Source organism: Hippocampus guttulatus, chromosome 15 (genome assembly GCF_054856545.1).
Source record: "Hippocampus guttulatus isolate MCC_2025c chromosome 15, RoL_Hgut_1.0, whole genome shotgun sequence".
NCBI classification, from domain to species: Eukaryota; Metazoa; Chordata; class Actinopteri; order Syngnathiformes; family Syngnathidae; genus Hippocampus; species Hippocampus guttulatus.
The window spans coordinates 2074865-2092697 of NC_141275.1; the positions used below are offsets into that span (position 1 = coordinate 2074865).

Sequence of the window (17833 nt, forward strand, 5' to 3'; positions counted from 1 at the left end):
TTGAACGTATTTCCTCCCTCTCAATGCTGACTCTGCCCGAAGCAAGATCAACAGCTTTGCCGATCTTCTCAAGTTCTTGTTTTTGGTTCAGCGTACTTGACAGCAGACTACCCAACTGGATCCTTCCGCTCAGCAGCAGTTTCCTTTTCACTGCTACTTGGGCCGTCATCTGATCAAGGGCTGCAAGCATGTCCTTCAAGGCAAAAGTCCTTTTGGGCAAACCTTGCTGGTTTGCGTCTAATTTGATGACTGTCTTGTCATTGTTTGTAACACTCTTTTCATTCAAACCCTGGAGATTGGCCTTCACCATTTCCAGTGACTGTGTTTTAGTCATTATGTGGTCTTCCCAGCGTTTCAAGTCAGACCGCAGTTGTTCCATCTTGTCCTTCTCAATTGTTAGACTTTTCTCCTCTACATCGATACTATCCTCGAATAAAAATAAATTTTCCCTCTCAATGGCGACTCTGTCTGAAGCAAAATCAACATTTTCTCCGGTCGTATCAAGTTCTTCTTTTTGTTTTGCCATGCTTGACAGCAGTCTACCTGACTGGACCGTTCTTCTCAGGAGCAGTTTGCTTTTGATTGCTACTTGGGCTGCCATCTGATCAAGGACCGCAAGTGTGGTCTTGATGGCAAGCAACATTTTCTGCAGGCTTTGCTTGTTGCCCTCTAATTTGAGGGCCTTCTTGTCAATTTTTTCACGTTTCCTCTCAGTCACCTCCTTGACATTGGCCTTCGCCGTTCGTAATGGAATGTTAGTTATCAAGTAATCTTCGCATAATTTCAGCGCCGCTTGCTGTTTTTCCAGCTGGTGTTTCTCAATGACGAGTCTTGTTCTGTCTTCTTCAGTAGCATTTTTCTTTGAAAGCATCTGTATCCTCTCATTAATGAGTCTTTCTGCAGCGGCATCGACCACTTTTTGCTTCTCCTCAAGTTCTTTTCTTTGTTTGACCATACTTGGCAGGAGACCATCTTGCCGGCCCCTCTCTTTTTGCAAGACTTTGTTTTGACGACTTATTTGGTCTGTCACTTGATCAAGGTCTGCAAGTGTCTTCCTCAGAGCGAGTGTCATTTTCTCCAGGCCTTCCTTATTTGATTCTAAATGAAGCGCTTTCTTGAATATGTTTTGAAGCCTGTTCTCATTCGCCTTCTGTAGATTGGACTTGGCTCCCTCTAGTGGATTTATTTTCGCTATGATGTGATCTTCACACACTGTGAGCTCAGACCGCAGTTGTTCTGTTTGCTCCTTCTCAAGTGCCAGACTTTCTCTGCCGGACTTTAAATTATTCTGAATTGAAAGTAATTTTTCCCTCTCCTTGATGATTCTCTCCATAGCAGAATCGACATCTTCTCTCTTCTCAAAAATGTCTTGTTTTTGTTTGACCATGATGGACAGCAGGCGATTCAACTGGATCCTTCGTCTCAGCAACAGTTTGCTTTTCACTGCAACTTGAGCTGTCATCCGATCAAGGTCGACAAGTGTGTTCTTGACGGCGAGCGGTATTTTCGGCATGCCTTCCTTTTTGGATTCTAATTTGAGTGCTTTTTTGGTCACGTTTTCAAGGTTCTTCTCATTGACCTCCTGGAAATTGGCCTTGATGGTTTTGAGTAATGGAATATTAGTGAGTAAGTGATCTTCCCATACTTTCAGCTCCGCCTGCTGCTGTCCCATCCGGCGTTTCTCGATGGCAAGTCTTCTCCTGTCTTCCTCAATCGTATGTTTCTTTGAAAGTATCCGTTTCCTCTCATCAATGAGTCTTTCTGTAGCGGCATCAACAACTTTTTGCTTCTCCTCAAGTTCTTTTATTTGTTTGACCATACTTGCCAGCAGACCATCTTGCCGGCTCCTTTCTCTTTGCAACAGTCTGTTTTGATTTGTTTTTTGGTCTGTCTCTTGGTCGAGGTCGGCAAGCGTCTTCTTCAAGGCAAGTGTCGTGTTCTTTACGCCTTCCTGATTTGTTTCTAAATTCAGTCCTTTCCTGAACATGTTTTCAAGTCTGTTCTCGTTTGCCTTCCGTAGAATGGACTTTGCTTTTTCCAGTAATTGTCTGTTAGTTAAGATGTGATCTTCGCACACTTTGAGCTCAGACCGCAGTTGTTCTGTTTTCTCCTTCTCTGTTGTCAGACTTTCTCTATTGACCTCTAAGTTATTCTGAATTGAGAGTAAATGTTCCCCCTCCTTGATGATTCTCCCCATTGCAGAATCAACTTCTTCTGTCTTCTCAAACATTTCTTCTTTGTGTTTCACCAGGATCGACAGCAGACGACTCAACTGGTACCTGTGTCTCAGCAGCAATTCGTTTCTAAGTGACACTTGACCTTTCATCTGATCCAAGTCCGCAAGTGTATTCGTCAAGGAAAGGGATATTTTCTGCATCACTTTTTTGTTGGCTTCTAATTTGAGCGTATTTTTGTAAGTGCTGTCAAATTTCCTCTCAGTCACCAGCTGTGGACCGGCCTTTACGGTTTCTGTGGATTGTATTTTAGTCATGAAGTCATCTTGCAAAACTTTGAGCTCAGACCGCAATTTATCCAGCTTGTCCTTCTCAGTTGTTTGTATTTGCCTCTCGACATCATTAGTCTTCTCCATTGAACGTATTTCCTCCCTCTCAATGCTGACTCTGCCCGAAGCAAGATCAACAGCTTTGCCGATCTTCTCAAGTTCTTGTTTATGGTTCAGCGTACTTGACAGCAGACTACCCAACTGGATCCTTCCGCTCAGCAGCAGTTTCCTTTTCACTGCTACTTGGGCCGTCATCTGATCAAGGGCTGCAAGCATGTCCTTCAAGGCAAAAGTCCTTTTGGGCAACCCTTGCTGGTTTGCGTCTAATTTGATGACTGTCTTGTCATTGTTTGTAACACTCTTTTCATTCAAACCCTGGAGATTGGCCTTCACCATTTCCAGTGACTGTGTATTAGTCATTAAGTGGTCTTCCCAGCGTTTCAAGTCAGACCGCAGTTGTTCCATCTTGTCCTTCTCAATTGTTAGTCTTCTCTCCTCTACATCGATACTATCCTCTAATAAACATACATCTTCCCTCTCAATGGTGACTCTGTCCGAAGCAAAATCAACATTTTCTCCGGTCGTATCAAGTTCTTCTTTTTGTTTTGCCATGCTTGACAGCAGTCTACCTGACTGGACCGTTCTTCTCAGGAGCAGTTTGCTTTTGATTGCTACTTGGGCTGCCATCTGATCAAGGACCGCAAGTGTGGTCTTGATGGCAAGCAACATTTTCTGCAGGCGTTGCTTGTTGCCCTCTAATTTGAGAGCCTTCTTGTCAATTTTTTCACGTTTCCTCTCAGTCACCTCCTTGACATTGGCCTTCGCCGTTCGTAATGGAATGTTAGTTATCAAGTAATCTTCGCATAATTTCAGCGCCGCTTGCTGTTTTTCCAGCTGGTGTTTCTCAATGACGAGTCTTGTTCTGTCTTCTTCAGTAGCATTTTTCTTTGAAAGTATCTGTATCCTCTCATTAATGAGTCTTTCTGCAGCGGCATCGACCACTTTTTGCTTCTCCTCAAGTTCTTTTCTTTGTTTGACCATACTTGGCAGGAGACCATCTTGCCGGCCCCTCTCTTTTTGCAAGAGTTGGTTTTGACGACTTATTTGGTCTGTCACTTGATCAAGGCCTGCAAGTGTCTTCCTCAGAGCGAGTGTCATTTTCTCCAGGCCTTCCTTATTTGATTCTAAATGAAGCGCTTTCTTGAATATGTTTTGAAGCCTGTTCTCATTCGCCTTCTGTAGATTGGACTTGGCTCCCTCTAGTGGATTTATTTTCGCTATGAAGTGATCTTCACACACTGTGAGCTCAGACCGCAGTTGTTCTGTTTGTTCCTTCTCAAGTGCCAGACTTTCTCTGCCGGACTTTAAATTATTCTGAATTGAAAGTAACTTTTCCCTCTCCTTGATGATTCTCTCCATAGCAGAATCGACATCTTCTCTCTTCTCAAAAATGTCTTGTTTTTGTTTGACCATGATGGACAGCAGGCGATTCAACTGGATCCTTCGTCTCAGCAACAGTTTGCTTTTCACTGCAACTTGAGCTGTCATCCGATCAAGGTCGACAAGTGTGTTCTTGACGGCGAGCGGTATTTTCGGCATGCCTTCCTTTTTGGATTCTAATTTGAGTGCTTTTTTGGTCACGTTTTCAAGTTTCTTCTCATTGACCTCCTGGAAATTGGCCTTGATGGTTTTGAGTAATGGAATATTAGTGAGTAAGTGATCTTCCCATACTTTCAGCTCCGCCTGCTGCTGTCCCATCCGGCGTTTCTCGATGGCAAGTCTTCTCCTGTCTTCCTCAATCGTATGTTTCTTTGAAAGTATCCGTTTCCTCTCATCAATGAGTCTTTCTGTAGCGGCATCAACAACTTTTTGCTTCTCCTCAAGTTCTTTTCTTTGTTTGACCATACTTGCCAGCAGACCATCTTGCCGGCTCCTTTCTCTTTGCAACAGTCTGTTTCGATTTGTTTTTTGGTCTGTCTCTTGGTCGAGGTCGGCAAGCGTCTTCTTCAAGGCAAGTATCGTTTTCTTTATGCCTACCTGATTTGTTTCTAAATTCAGTCCTTTCCTGAACATGTTTTCAAGTCTGTTCTTGTTTGCCTTCCGTAGAATGGACTTTGCTTTTTCCAGTAATTGTCTGTTAGTTAAGATGTGATCTTCGCACACTTTGAGCTCAGACCGCAGTTGTTCTGTTTTCTCCTTCTCTGTTGTCAGACTTTCTCTATTGACCTCTAAGTTATTCTGAATTGAGAGTAAATGTTCCCCCTCCTTGATGATTCTCCCCATTGCAGAATCAACTTCTTCTGTCTTCTCAAACATTTCTTCTTTGTGTTTCACCAGGATCGACAGCAGACGACTCAACTGGTACCTGTGTCTCAGCAGCAATTCGTCTCTAAGTGACACTTGACCTTTCATCTGATCCAAGTCCGCAAGTGTATTCGTCAAGGAAAGTGATATTTTCTGCATCACTTTTTTGTTGGCTTCTAATTTGAGCGTATTTTTGTAAGTGCTGTCAAATTTCCTCTCAGTCACCAGCTGTGGACCCGCCTTTACGGTTTCTGTGGATTGTATTTTAGTCATGAAGTCATCTTGCAAAACTTTGAGCTCAGACCGCAATTTATCCAGCTTGTCCTTCTCAGTTGTTTGTATTTGCCTCTCGACATCATTAGTCTTCTCCATTGAACGTATTTCTTCCCTCTCAATGCTGACTCTGCCCGAAGCAAGATCAACATCTTTGCCGATCTTCTCAAGTTCTTGTTTTTGGTTCAGCGTACTTGACAGCAGACTACCCAACTGGATCCTTCCGCTCAGCAGCAGTTTCCTTTTCACTGCTACTTGGGCCATCATCTGATCAAGGGCTGCAAGCATGTCCTTCAAGGCAAAAGTCATTTTGGGCAAACCTTGCTGGTTTGCGTCTAATTTGATGACTGTCTTGTCATTATTTGTAACACTCTTTTCATTCAAACCCTGGAGATTGGCCTTCACCATTTCCAGTGACTGTGTATTAGTCATTAAGTGGTCTTCCCAGCGTTTCAAGTCAGACCGCAGTTGTTCCATCTTGTCCTTCTCAATTGTTAGTCTTCTCTCCTCTACATCGATACTATCCTCTAATAAACATACATCTTCCCTCTCAATGGTGACTCTGTCTGAAGCAAAATCAACATTTTCTCCGGTCGTATCAAGTTCTTCTTTTTGTTTTGCCATGCTTGACAGCAGTCTACCTGACTGGACCGTTCTTCTCAGGAGCAGTTTGCTTTTGATTGCTACTTGGGCTGCCATCTGATCAAGGACCGCAAGTGTGGTCTTGATGGCAAGCAACATTTTCTGCAGGCTTTGCTTGTTGCCCTCTAATTTGAGGGCCTTCTTGTCAATTTTTTCACGTTTCCTCTCAGTCACCTCCTTGACATTGGCCTTCGCCGTTCGTAATGGAATGTTAGTTATCAAGTAATCTTCGCATAATTTCAGCGCCGCTTGCTGTTTTTCCAACTGGTGTTTCTCAATGACGAGTCTTGTTCTGTCTTCTTCAGTAGCATTTTTCTTTGAACGTATCTGTATCCTCTCATTAATGAGTCTTTCTGCAGCGGCATCGACCACTTTTTGCTTCTCCTCAAGTTCTTTTCTTTGTGTGACCATACTTGGCAGGAGACCATCTTGCCGGCCCCTCTCTTTTTGCAAGACTTTGTTTTGACGACTTATTTGGTCTGTCACTTGATCAAGGTCTGCAAGTGTCTTCCTCAGAGCGAGTGTCATTTTCTCCAGGCCTTCCTTATTTGATTCTAAATGAAGCGCTTTCTTGAATATGTTTTGAAGCCTGTTCTCATTCGCCTTCTGTAGATTGGACTTGGCTCCCTCTAGTGGATTTATTTTCGCTATGAAGTGATCTTCACACACTGTGAGCTCAGACTGCAGTTGTTCTGTTTGCTCCTTCTCAAGTGCCAGACTTTCTCTGCCGGACTTTAAATTATTCTGAATTGAAAGTAACTTTTCCCTCTCCTTGATGATTCTCTCCATAGCAGAATCGACATCTTCTCTCTTCTCAAAAATGTCTTGTTTTTGTTTGACCATGATGGACAGCAGGCGATTCAACTGGATCCTTCGTCTCAGCAACAGTTTGCTTTTCACTGCAACTTGAGCTGTCATCCGATCAAGGTCGACAAGTGTGTTCTTGACGGCGAGCGGTATTTTCGGCATGCCTTCCTTTTTGGATTCTAATTTGAGTGCTTTTTTGGTCACGTTTTCAAGTTTCTTCTCATTGACCTCCTGGAAATTGGCCTTGATGGTTTTGAGTAATGGAATATTAGTGAGTAAGTGATCTTCCCATACTTTCAGCTCCGCCTGCTGCTGTCCCATCCGGCGTTTCTCGATGGCAAGTCTTCTCCTGTCTTCCTCAATCGTATGTTTCTTTGAAAGTATCCGTTTCCTCTCATCAATGAGTCTTTCTGTAGCGGCATCAACAACTTTTTGCTTCTCCTCAAGTTCTTTTCTTTGTTTGACCATACTTGCCAGCAGACCATCTTGCCGGCTCCTTTCTCTTTGCAACAGTCTGTTTCGATTTGTTTTTTGGTCTGTCTCTTGGTCGAGGTCGGCAAGCGTCTTCTTCAAGGCAAGTATCGTTTTCTTTATGCCTACCTGATTTGTTTCTAAATTCAGTCCTTTCCTGAACATGTTTTCAAGTCTGTTCTCGTTTGCCTTCCGTAGAATGGACTTTGCTTTTTCCAGTAATTGTCTGTTAGTTAAGATGTGATCTTCGCACACTTTGAGCTCAGACCGCAGTTGTTCTGTTTTCTCCTTCTCTGTTGTCAGACTTTCTCTATCGACCTCTAAGTTATTCTGAATTGAGAGTAAATGTTCCCCCTCCTTGATGATTCTCCCCATTGCAGAATCAACTTCTTCTGTCTTCTCAAACATTTCTTCTTTGTGTTTCACCAGGATCGACAGCAGACGACTCAACTGGTACCTGTGTCTCAGCAGCAATTCGTCTCTAAGTGACACTTGACCTTTCATCTGATCCAAGTCCGCAAGTGTATTCGTCAAGGAAAGGGATATTTTCTGCATCACTTTCTTGTTGGCTTCTAATTTGAGCGTATCTTTGTAAGTGCTGTCAAATTTCCTCTCAGTCACCAGCTGTAGACCGGCCTTTACGGTTTCTGTGGATTGTATTTTAGTCATGAAGTGATCTTGCAAAACTTTGAGCTCAGACCGCAATTTATCCAGCTTGTCCTTCTCAGTTGTTTGTCTTTGCCTCTCGACATCATTAGTCTTCTCCATTGAACGTATTTCTTCCCTCTCAATGCTGACTCTGCCCGAAGCAAGATCAACATCTTTGCCGATCTTCTCAAGTTCTTGTTTTTGGTTCAGCGTACTTGACAGCAGACTACCCAACTGGATCCTTCCGCTCAGCAGCAGTTTCCTTTTCACTGCTACTTGGGCCGTCATCTGATCAAGGGCTGCAAGCATGTCCTTCAAGGCAAAAGTCATTTTGGGCACACCTTGCTGGTTTGCGTCTAATTTGATGACTGTCTTGTCATTGTTTGTAACACTCTTTTCATTCAAACCCTGGAGATTGGCCTTCACCATTTCCAGTGACTGTGTATTAGTCATTAAGTGGTCTTCCCAGCGTTTCAAGTCAGATCGCAGTTGTTCCATCTTGTCCTTCTCAATTGTTAATCTTTTCTCCTCTACATCGATACTATCCTCGAATAAAAATACATTTTCCCTCTCAATGGCGACTCTGTCCGAAGCAAAATCAACATTTTCTCCGGTCGTATCAAGTTCTTCTTTTTGTTTTGCAATGCTTGACAGCAGTCTACCTGACTGGACCGTTCTTCTCAGGAGCAGTTTGCTCTTGATTGCTACTTGGGCTGCCATCTGATCAAGGACCGCAAGTGTGGTCTTGATGGCAAGCAACATTTTCTGCAGGCTTTGCTTGTTGCCATCTAATTTGAGAGACTTCTTGTCAATTTTTTCACGTTTCCTCTCAGTCACCTCCTTGACATTGGCCTTCGCTGTTAGTAATGGAATGTTAGTTATGAAGTGATCTTCGCATAATTTCAGCGCCGCTTGCTGTTTTTCCTGCTGGTGTTTCTCAATAATGAGTCTTGTTCTGTCTTCTTCAGTCGCATTTTTCTTTGAAAGTATCTGTATCCTCTCATTAATGAGTCTTTCTGGAGTCATATCTTCAATTTTATTTTCATTCCGTTCTTTGAGACTTTCTATGACTGTTTCAGTTGATGTTTTGTCTGTCATAAAGTGAACTCCTCGTACATTCTCCTCAGAGTTCAATTTTTCTGTCTCCTTTTGAATTGCAAAGATTTTACTTCTGACATTATTTTTCATTGCACATAGGTTCTGCATTGTGTTGCTTCCTCTGTTCACAGCAGCATCAACCTTTTTTGTATTTATATCGTGTTTGTGCCAAAAATCTTCAACATCCTTTCCATGCTTCTGGACACATTTTTTGAATTTGTTAAATGTTTTGTGTAAGTCTTCTTTTTTAAGCATTACACTGTTGAAAATATTTTGCTCGGTTTTTGAAATAAATTGCATGAAATATTTCATTTGCTCTGTTCTTTGCCGAAGCTGCAGAGTCGAACCCTGAAGGTTGTGTGTCTTTGTACTCATGTCATTAAATAAACTAGAGAGAATGTTTTTATTGACTCTGAGCTCACACTTTGTGATTTCCAATTCTTTTGTTGTTTCTTTCAATAATTCTTTATTTTTCCCAAGAAAAAAAAAATGCCCTTTTATGTCAGCCTTGTATTTGTTCATGTTACACCTTATCAATTCCAGCACACTTTTCTTTACTTTCCTTGATATTTTCTTTAAATCACAAATTTCCTTTCTACTTTTAATTTCTAGCCTTATGTTTTCCACTTCATATTTTATTTTCCTTGTGATTTTTGGCTCTCTACCTCTGTTTTGCTTGATGTCATGAATTGTTTGGTTCAGCCATTCACAGTGCATTCCCATAATTGTCTGTAATTCCATGCATTTGTGAATCACAGGACACTTGTTTTCACTTTGACTGGAGTCGTTTGTGATGATGGAGGATGTGGCTTCTTCCTGGCATTTTTTTACATTCCGTTTAAGGATCTCTAAATGATCAATTTCTTTGGTAACCATCTCCAGTTGCCTATTTTGTTCTTTTTGCCACTTTCGTGTCCTCCTTTTGAGTGATTTATTTTCTATTTTTATCTCAGCATCTTTCTTTTTATTTTCTTGCTGTATTTGATTGACCTTTCTTAAAATATTTAGATTTTCTTTCTGGTTGATCTCCAACTCATTTTTTAACACTTCAATCTCTTTGGTTTCTGTTTTCACACTCCTAAGTCTCATTTCAAGTTCTTTTATTTGTGTTTGCGTTTCATTTCTGATGTCGAGCATTTTCCTAAGGGGGAACATCATCTTTGATTTTTTCATCCTTACATCAAATATAAGAGTCTTGCTCTCTCTTTGGAAGGCAGTGAGACATGCTCTTTGGTTGCATAAATGAACCATCGCATTTTCCAGAATTTTCATTTTCTCACTCATAATTTCCAGCTGTGTGTGGATCATTTGCATGGTGTCACGGAGACCAATGACGACTTGTGAATTTAACTGTTCTTTACCTGTTTGATCTACTATTTTTTGTCCCTTCATTCCTTCTAAATGTTTAATCCTAGGATTGTTACATGCACAAATTACAACAGTTGAGTCATTGGTCCTGCCTTTACTGTTCTCAGACAGTTCTTTTTGCTGTTGTTGCAGTTTGAACCTCAGAAGTTCCAATTCATCCCTCTCTTTTATAATTTTTTCGAGCATTTTGTCAAACTCTTTTACCTTCCTTTTGGCACTCGCTTTCATTAATCCTATTTCGTTTTTCATTTTAAACCAGATTTTTGTTGTTTCCTTCAGTTTTCTTTTGCATTTTCTTAATGCTTGTTCACTTTGCTTTTTACTTTTCACAAGCTCTGCCTTTTGCAACTGTATTTCCTGTAGCTCTTGTTTAATAATGTTATTTTTATCAAGTTGCTGTTTCTCTCTTCGTATATCCTCCCTTAAACTGTTTACGTTGTACGTTTCTTGCACAGCTCTTACTTGAGTGCCTTCAGGCACCCATGCCTCGTTTTTGGCTCCTTGACATTCCTCTTTGTCACTTTTGTTTCCCAGTACTGTGGCCTTTCCTATGAGTGATCCAGCTTTAATTGTAGTTGTAGCTCCATTCAGATCACCATTTTCATTGTCCACTCCTTCCATTTTGTAGACTGAGTTTGTATCATCAGTTTGTCTTACTTTTTTATTGGATTTCCAAAGGCTAGCAGTTGTCTGAGGAAACCCGGAAAGGCTTTTCAGGTCTTGTTTCTTATCACTTTGATCTTGATTTTTATTTTGTGGGTTATTTTGTTCTTCCTCTGGATGTTCAGTTTTGGCGAATATATTTTGGAAATGATATTCAGTCTTTGGTCTTTGCAAATTATTTATATCCATGATCAGTCTATTCATCTCCTGAATTCTCTCCTGCATGTTCTCCATAGAATGTTCTATTGTCTTTCTCTGTTTTTCATCTGTCACCTTGAGTTCACGTGCCTCATTTTCAGCATGTTCCATTTCTCTTATTAATTCAGCCATAGGAATTTCTTCAGTCACTTCCATCTCTGTTTTTTCTGTGTCATCCGATGTAAATGTTTCATCCTTAACCTCTGTGCTTGTTTCATTCTGGCCTTCTTCATACGATGAAAAGACAGATGTGTTTAGTTTTACTGAGGTCTCTTCATATTTCCATCTGCTGAACTGAGGGTTCTTCAAATTGAGTTTGTCCTTTACAAAAAAGAATATTGTTTTGTTATTATTTTTCATCCATGGTTTTGTCAACTGTAAAAACAACATAAGGGGTTACTTATGTCAACAGATTTACTCCAACTACAAATATTGGATGTTTCCAGCCGACATTCTAAATTAAGAATATTAGGGTTTAAAACAAAATTTAAAAAAAGCCACCCCTCTGGTCAGCTCACCTTAGGCACGGGGCAAGAATATTGGAATGCAGCAGTGAAGAAAGGTAGCCCCCCTACCTTTCTTCACTGAGATCATTTTGGCATTTTGAGATGAGAGTATTAAAAATCTTAAAATGAACTAAAAAATGCACAGGCAGCCAGTGGAAGGAGGGCATAGTCAGAGGTGTTCACGTGTTACGGTTGATAGGCAGTGGCAGCATTTTGAACCAACTGGAGACCTTTTAAAGAGCACTTGCTGACTCCAAAATTAAGTGTCTTCCAGTAAGCTTACTGAGTTGTGATGAAGGCATGGACTATAGTTTAAAAATACTAGTATGTCAGAGAAAGGTTCACCTTTGCCAGCTGCTCAGGTGAAAAAAAGGTTGACCTAATTATAATTAACCCACCAATTTGGAACCAGTATTAAGTAAATGTCTCATTAGAACATCAAACGTGAGACTGTTAGCGTCACAAAATCTGCCAAGGAGCCCAATTAAATGGTCCGTGTCTGTGTGTGTGTTTTCCATTAAGGTTTAAGTGTATGGCCCTCCAGGCTTTTAATACAGCTTTTATCTTTTCAAGACAAAGCTGACAACCAGTTCAGGGTGTCCTACTGCCCGAAGACAGCTGGGATAGGGTCCAGAAAATGGATGGATGGGTGGATGGATGGATGGATAGATGTGTGGTGTCCAGAACTGTCCAGGACTTTTTACTTATTCTTTTTATGTTGTGCAACATGTGACCAGCCCGACACATGAACAAGGACATATTTTGGACCTAATTCTTGGTTATGGTCTACCGGTGTCATACTTGAAAGTCCTGGTCAATGTGGTTTCTGATGGCATGACACTTTTCTTTGATGTTGTTTCATCTCGTGCTGCTGTTAATTAAACCTGCAGCTCCAGAGTGCAACCGCCAAATATTTACCCCTCTCACTGCTGGTCAGTTCGCTGATGCCTTCAATGAGCTTAGCATCCCCTCTTCAAATACAGAGGAACTCACCTCTTCAACTAGCCTAGACCTGAGCCAAAGTTTAACGACAGAACTCGCGCAGCAAAGCAGGAGTGTCATAAGCTAAACGTAAGTGGAAAAATAGCAAGCTGCAGGTCTCTTATCAAATCTGGAAAGACTGCTGGCGTAACTACCAGATCACATGTAAAGCGGTCAAAAAGAGAACCATCCATCCATATATCCATTTTTTGATTTGCTTTATTCTCACAAGGGTCACGGGGCATCCTGGAGCCCATCCCAGCCGTCTTCAGGTAGTAGGCGGGGGGAGGGACACCCTGAACTGGTTGCCAGTCAGTCGCAGGGCACACAGAGACGAACAGCCATCTGCGCTCACACTCACACCTAGGGACAATTTAGTGTTCTATTAACCAGCAATGCATGTTTTTGGAATGTGGGAGGAAACTGGAGTGCCCGGAGAAAACCCACACAGGCACGGGGAGAACATGCAAACTCCACACAGGGAGGCCGGTGCCAGAATCGAAACCTGCACCTCTGCACTGTGAGGCCGACACGCTAACCAGTCCGGGCCGCCCAAGAGAACAATTATCAAACCTAATTCAGGCTAACTATCAAAACCACTGTGAACTATTTAAAACTATTGGTTGTGTACTTAAACACCCTCAATCTATTTGCTCAGACTTTACACCTGAAATGTGCAACAGATTCCTGCAGTTTTTCATTGATAAGATTTATACAGCTAGGACTCTTGTTTCTAATAGCACATTTGACCTCTTTGTCTATGTTCTGTGTTCAGTTGTGTTAAATTCTTCTGAAGCTGTGTCCTTGACGTTTTTAGAGGGCGTGGTTTGCTAGACAAAGCGATCTGGATCCCTTTATGACTCTCTTCCTCCACATTTCTTTGAGGAGTTTCTCCCGAGTATTTGCAAATCGGGCTTGGCCGTTATCAATAGAAGTCTGTCTTCTGGGTGGCGGATGGCAGTCATGGAGTAGGACGCACGGTTGGAGAGCTCCTCGATTACTTCAAGCAACGCCGTACTTTCTTAGTATTTTGACGAGTTATATTTGTATTTAAAGGCGTTGACGAAATGCCTAAAGCAAACAAAAAGTCGGTTTCACGGTTTGAAATAACCCACTCGGACGGAGAGGATCGCGCCGCAAGCGACATTGACGGCCGGCACGAACCCGGGGAGCTACGGGCTAATGAGTCTACAGCTAACCTATCAACGATCCTGCAAGAATTAAGGGAATTCCGGCGTTAAAGCGCCAATACACTCACCGAAATCAAGGACGAAATTAAGACGACTAACAACAGAATAGATGACGTCGAAACGAGGATCTCAGAGACGTAAGAAAGAGTGCTGGGGCTGGAAGAAGCTACTAAGGAGCTGCTACAGCTACAAGCTAAAATGCAAGATAAGATAACTGATCAGGAGGGACGAGCAAGACGGGACAATATAAGAATTTATGGTGTTGAGGAGGGGGTTGAGACCAACTCTGCAACGATGATAGTGTTTGTAGAACATCTCTTTAAAGAAAAGCTCGAGCTTTCTCCCTCCACCGATCTGAAGATTGAGCGGGCACATCGAGCACTAGGCCGTAAACCTCCCGCCGATTCCCCCCCGAGGTCTATAATAGTAAAATTAGCCAGCAATAAGATGAAGGAGGAGGTCCTGCATAATGTTTGGCACAAGAAGGGATTTCTGTACAGACTTTCTTTTTAGGAAAAGCTTCACATGTAATGTATTCTGGGATGTTGCAGGTTGACAACATTGGCCCGGTGTGGTAAATTAAAGCCAAAAACTTAATATGGTGTGAAAACTAACTGAATTTGCATAAAACAATTGAAAACAATGTTTCAAAGTACTTTAAAGTGGAAGAATAACAACAAAAACAACTTGGTATAGATTAGGAACAATATTAATAACTTTTCATCCCCTACATCAAACAATATTGAGATATAATACTGTACCAATAATAATATTGACGTCTCAAATCCTAATTGAGAAGGACAGGTCTGACAACAATTTGTAAAGCACAAAAATACTTTGCACTTCAGAGAGGCCATTTGTGTGTAGCCATTTTGCGCACACTGCATCGTCCACGTTTATCAGCATGGATGGGAAAATGATCGAATCGGTCTTGTCTGACCTCAACTGAAGGGGTTGTTTTTAGTTCTGGGCCATTCTTCATAACAGCATACAGGCTTGATTGGTCAGAAATAAGTTCAAACACAGATTCATCCATGAACTGATCAAAATACCACTTTGGACTTGGTATTTCATCTGGTGGAGGTGAGAATGCAGGTCCTTGTAATGAAGGGTGTCTGTCAGCTGCTGGGGGTTTCCTCTGCCTCCAAGAAAAAGCTTTGTTTAGAGGAGCTGGGCCGGGCTGAGGCTCATCATCATCTGGGACCTCAGTGTCATTGTCTGCATGTACGTTATGAATTTCAACATCAAGTGTATTTGGATTAGGTATTGCTATTGCTCCCAGTGTCTCATCATCATCAAGGCTGAAGTCAGACTCGTATGCTTCAACAGGTTCAACAAAATCTGGATCACCAATTTCATCGTCTGAAATGGATTCAATCTCAGATAAAGCACCATCAGGAAGGCAAAACATTTCAATGGCTTCCTTGAGTGAATAAGATCTTTGTCGGCCTGCCATAACGCATCACAAACCTGCAACCAGAGTATTCTGCAAGCTAGTTTACTAAAAAAGCTTCCAGTCCAACAAAGATATATACTAAGATAATATGTGCAATGGAATTTAGGCTACATCAGTTTTGCTCACTGAACAGTCAAATGAACATCACATTATGCCATTGTGTTTGATCAAATCTGCCTCTTATAGTGTGTAACTTCACTCCAAATTATTTCATTTTCCATAGGATGCACCCTCAATGACAACTCAAATCAATAAGTAAACACTGGTGATAGGAAAATACCCCTTGTATAGACTGTTGCTCAAAATATAGGTAAACTAGAAGACAAAGCATGTGGCATCCATTGGTACTAGTCCGGCCAAACGTTGCAAAGCTGCAACAATGAAATTGAGCTGCCCCTGAGATAAAATCTACAAATTGGCATATACTGTATCTCTATACTGTCATGATTCATCTTATACAGTATTGGTTTCGAAATAAAGGAGATTGGTAGTTATACAATTATGAAATGGATGCCTAGAAAATCCTTTCATGAGTACCCAAGAAGGAAGGCATGTTGAAAGTGAGAAAACTCGCCATCTAGTGAGCTATTGGGGAAACTGTTTGTTGCTCATGCACAACGAAGGTCTGCAGTGGTACTTTTGAGGAAAAAAGGGCTCATAAAATATGAACGTGGATTAATTAGGGGATTAGAATTTAGTTGTTGCAAAATAGCATCGCCTGCCCCGAGAGGGTTTTAAACTAGACAGTGATTTTAAATTGGATCAGCAAATAGGTGCTGTAGTTAAATACAGCTTTTTTTTCATCTTAGGTAGCTGGCTAAAGTAAAGCCTCTCCTTTCTCAAGAGCACTATGAAACAGTAATTCATGCCTTCGTCACATCTCGGCTGGATTACTGTCATGCATTTTACTTTAGAGTCAGCCAATCCTCCGTTAAGCATCTCCAGGTGGTCGAAAATGCTGCTACTTGCGTCTTGAATGGTACTCGTAAAAGGCAGCAAATAATTCCTTCTCTGGCATCACTTAATTGGTTCCCTATACATTTTAGAGTTCTTTTCAAGATTCTATTATTTGTTTTTTTAAATCTTTAAATAGCCTCGCCCCACATTAACTGTCTGAGTTCCTCCGCCCCTATACACTTGCCCAGTGCCTCGGGTGCGTGGACCAGACAGTATTAGAGGTTGTTTTTCCAGTTGTTCCCGATTTACTGTGAACTCCCATCTTTAAAACTTGTCTTAAAACTCATTTTTGTTCTTTGGTTTTTGGCTCATACTTGATTTTTCGTTTTACTGTGTTTGTACTTTCTGCTGTCTACCTTATTAATTTATTGTTTTATTGTTGTATGAATTCTTCTTGGTCCATGTTCAGCACTTTGTATACAGTGGTGGTTGTTTTAAAGTTCTCTATAAATATATTTGAGTTGAGTTGCGTTGCGTTGATAGAGACACTTACCCTCTCATCTGACTTGGTTCTTGTCATCTCGTTGATGTACACTTGTGCGTGCTGTGCACCTCGACGGCAGTGTTGAGATTGCATCGAATCCTCTTGTTTTTCTTCAAGCTCATCCTTCTGTTTTTGCAGCTTCATCTTGAGGATTTCTAATTCATCCCTCTCTCTCATGTTTCGTTCAAGTTTTTGGTCAAGTTCTTGATGTTTTTTCTTAGCTTGCCATCTCATGCATTTGACTTTTCGTTTCGTGAATTCCTTTGCATTCTGTTTTCTCACCAAGTTGACGAGCCTTTTTGTTTTTTTTTCTTCAAGAAATATTCTGTGCATTTGAGCATTCACTTTTTTCTTTGGGTGCATCATGATCCTGTCTTCATCCACATTCTTTCGTGTCTTTTTTAATATATCCCCTTGTTGTTGTCCACTGTTTTCCGGCACATAGGATTCCAAAAACATGTGTGTTTTTTCAAAAAATTCTTTCAGTTTTATAGCTGGGGATACGTCTTTTTGTATTTTAGTATGTCTTTGCATTTTACTCCAAATGTTCTCAATATGCTTGAAAAGTAAAGTGATTGTGTTAATGATGCGCTTAATTTCATGTTTAACTCGTGAAACCTCTGTTCCATTTCTTTTTAATATTTGGTTTAAATATGCCATGCTTTTCTGCATTAATTCGTTGGCTTGCTTTGCACCAATAATTGTCTTCCAATTATGGGTAGCCATACTTTGAATACACTCACCTGTCAACCACTGCTTTATTTGGTCGTTAGTTTCATTGAAATTTTTCTTGTGTTCTGTTGATTTCGATTTCGAAAAATTCATCAATTTTAAGTTATATTGCTTGGTTTTAATCTCATTATATTGTATCCCCAGAATTTGACGATCTCCGTTTATGACAGTCAACGTTTGCTGGATAAGCATTTGTTCTTTTGTGGCTGTCTTTATGCTCATCTCAATTTTCTGAGTAAAATGTTTCATTTGTAATTTCAAAGTTTTTGCAAGCAGGCTCTGGTCATGTTTTTCATCTTTTAGTCTTTCAATGTCCCTTTGTTGCTTACTGACCATCATCCTCAGGAACTCAAGTTCATGTTGACCTCCTTGTATTATTTTCCAAAGTTGTTCAGTATTCTGCATTTTATGACCAATGGATGACATCTCTTTCATTCTTTGTGGTCTTTGTGTCAGGATTTCTTGGTTTTTCCTCTCACTTTGCTCAGTCTTCTTCTGTTACCTTTGTCCTGTACACACGCACACACACGCAAGCACACACACACACACACA

At 41.1% G+C, this 17833-nt stretch overlaps 1 protein-coding gene across 1 annotated transcript in view; it reads right to left on the bottom strand.

Annotated features, from left to right (window-relative positions):
• LOC147193447 (uncharacterized) overlaps window positions 1-17833 on the bottom strand; it is a 51605-nt gene that overhangs the window by 23436 nt on the left and 10336 nt on the right. Inside the window, exons 4-5 of the mRNA XM_086130934.1 lie at window positions 16559-17790; window positions 1-11296 (exon numbers count right to left, since the gene is read on the bottom strand). The exon at window positions 1-11296 is cut by the window's left edge and continues 23436 nt beyond it. Of these exons, the coding sequence (XP_085987060.1) occupies window positions 1-11296; window positions 16559-17716 (12454 nt within the window). The 5' untranslated portion in view covers window positions 17717-17790. The remainder of the gene's footprint in view (window positions 11297-16558; window positions 17791-17833) is intronic.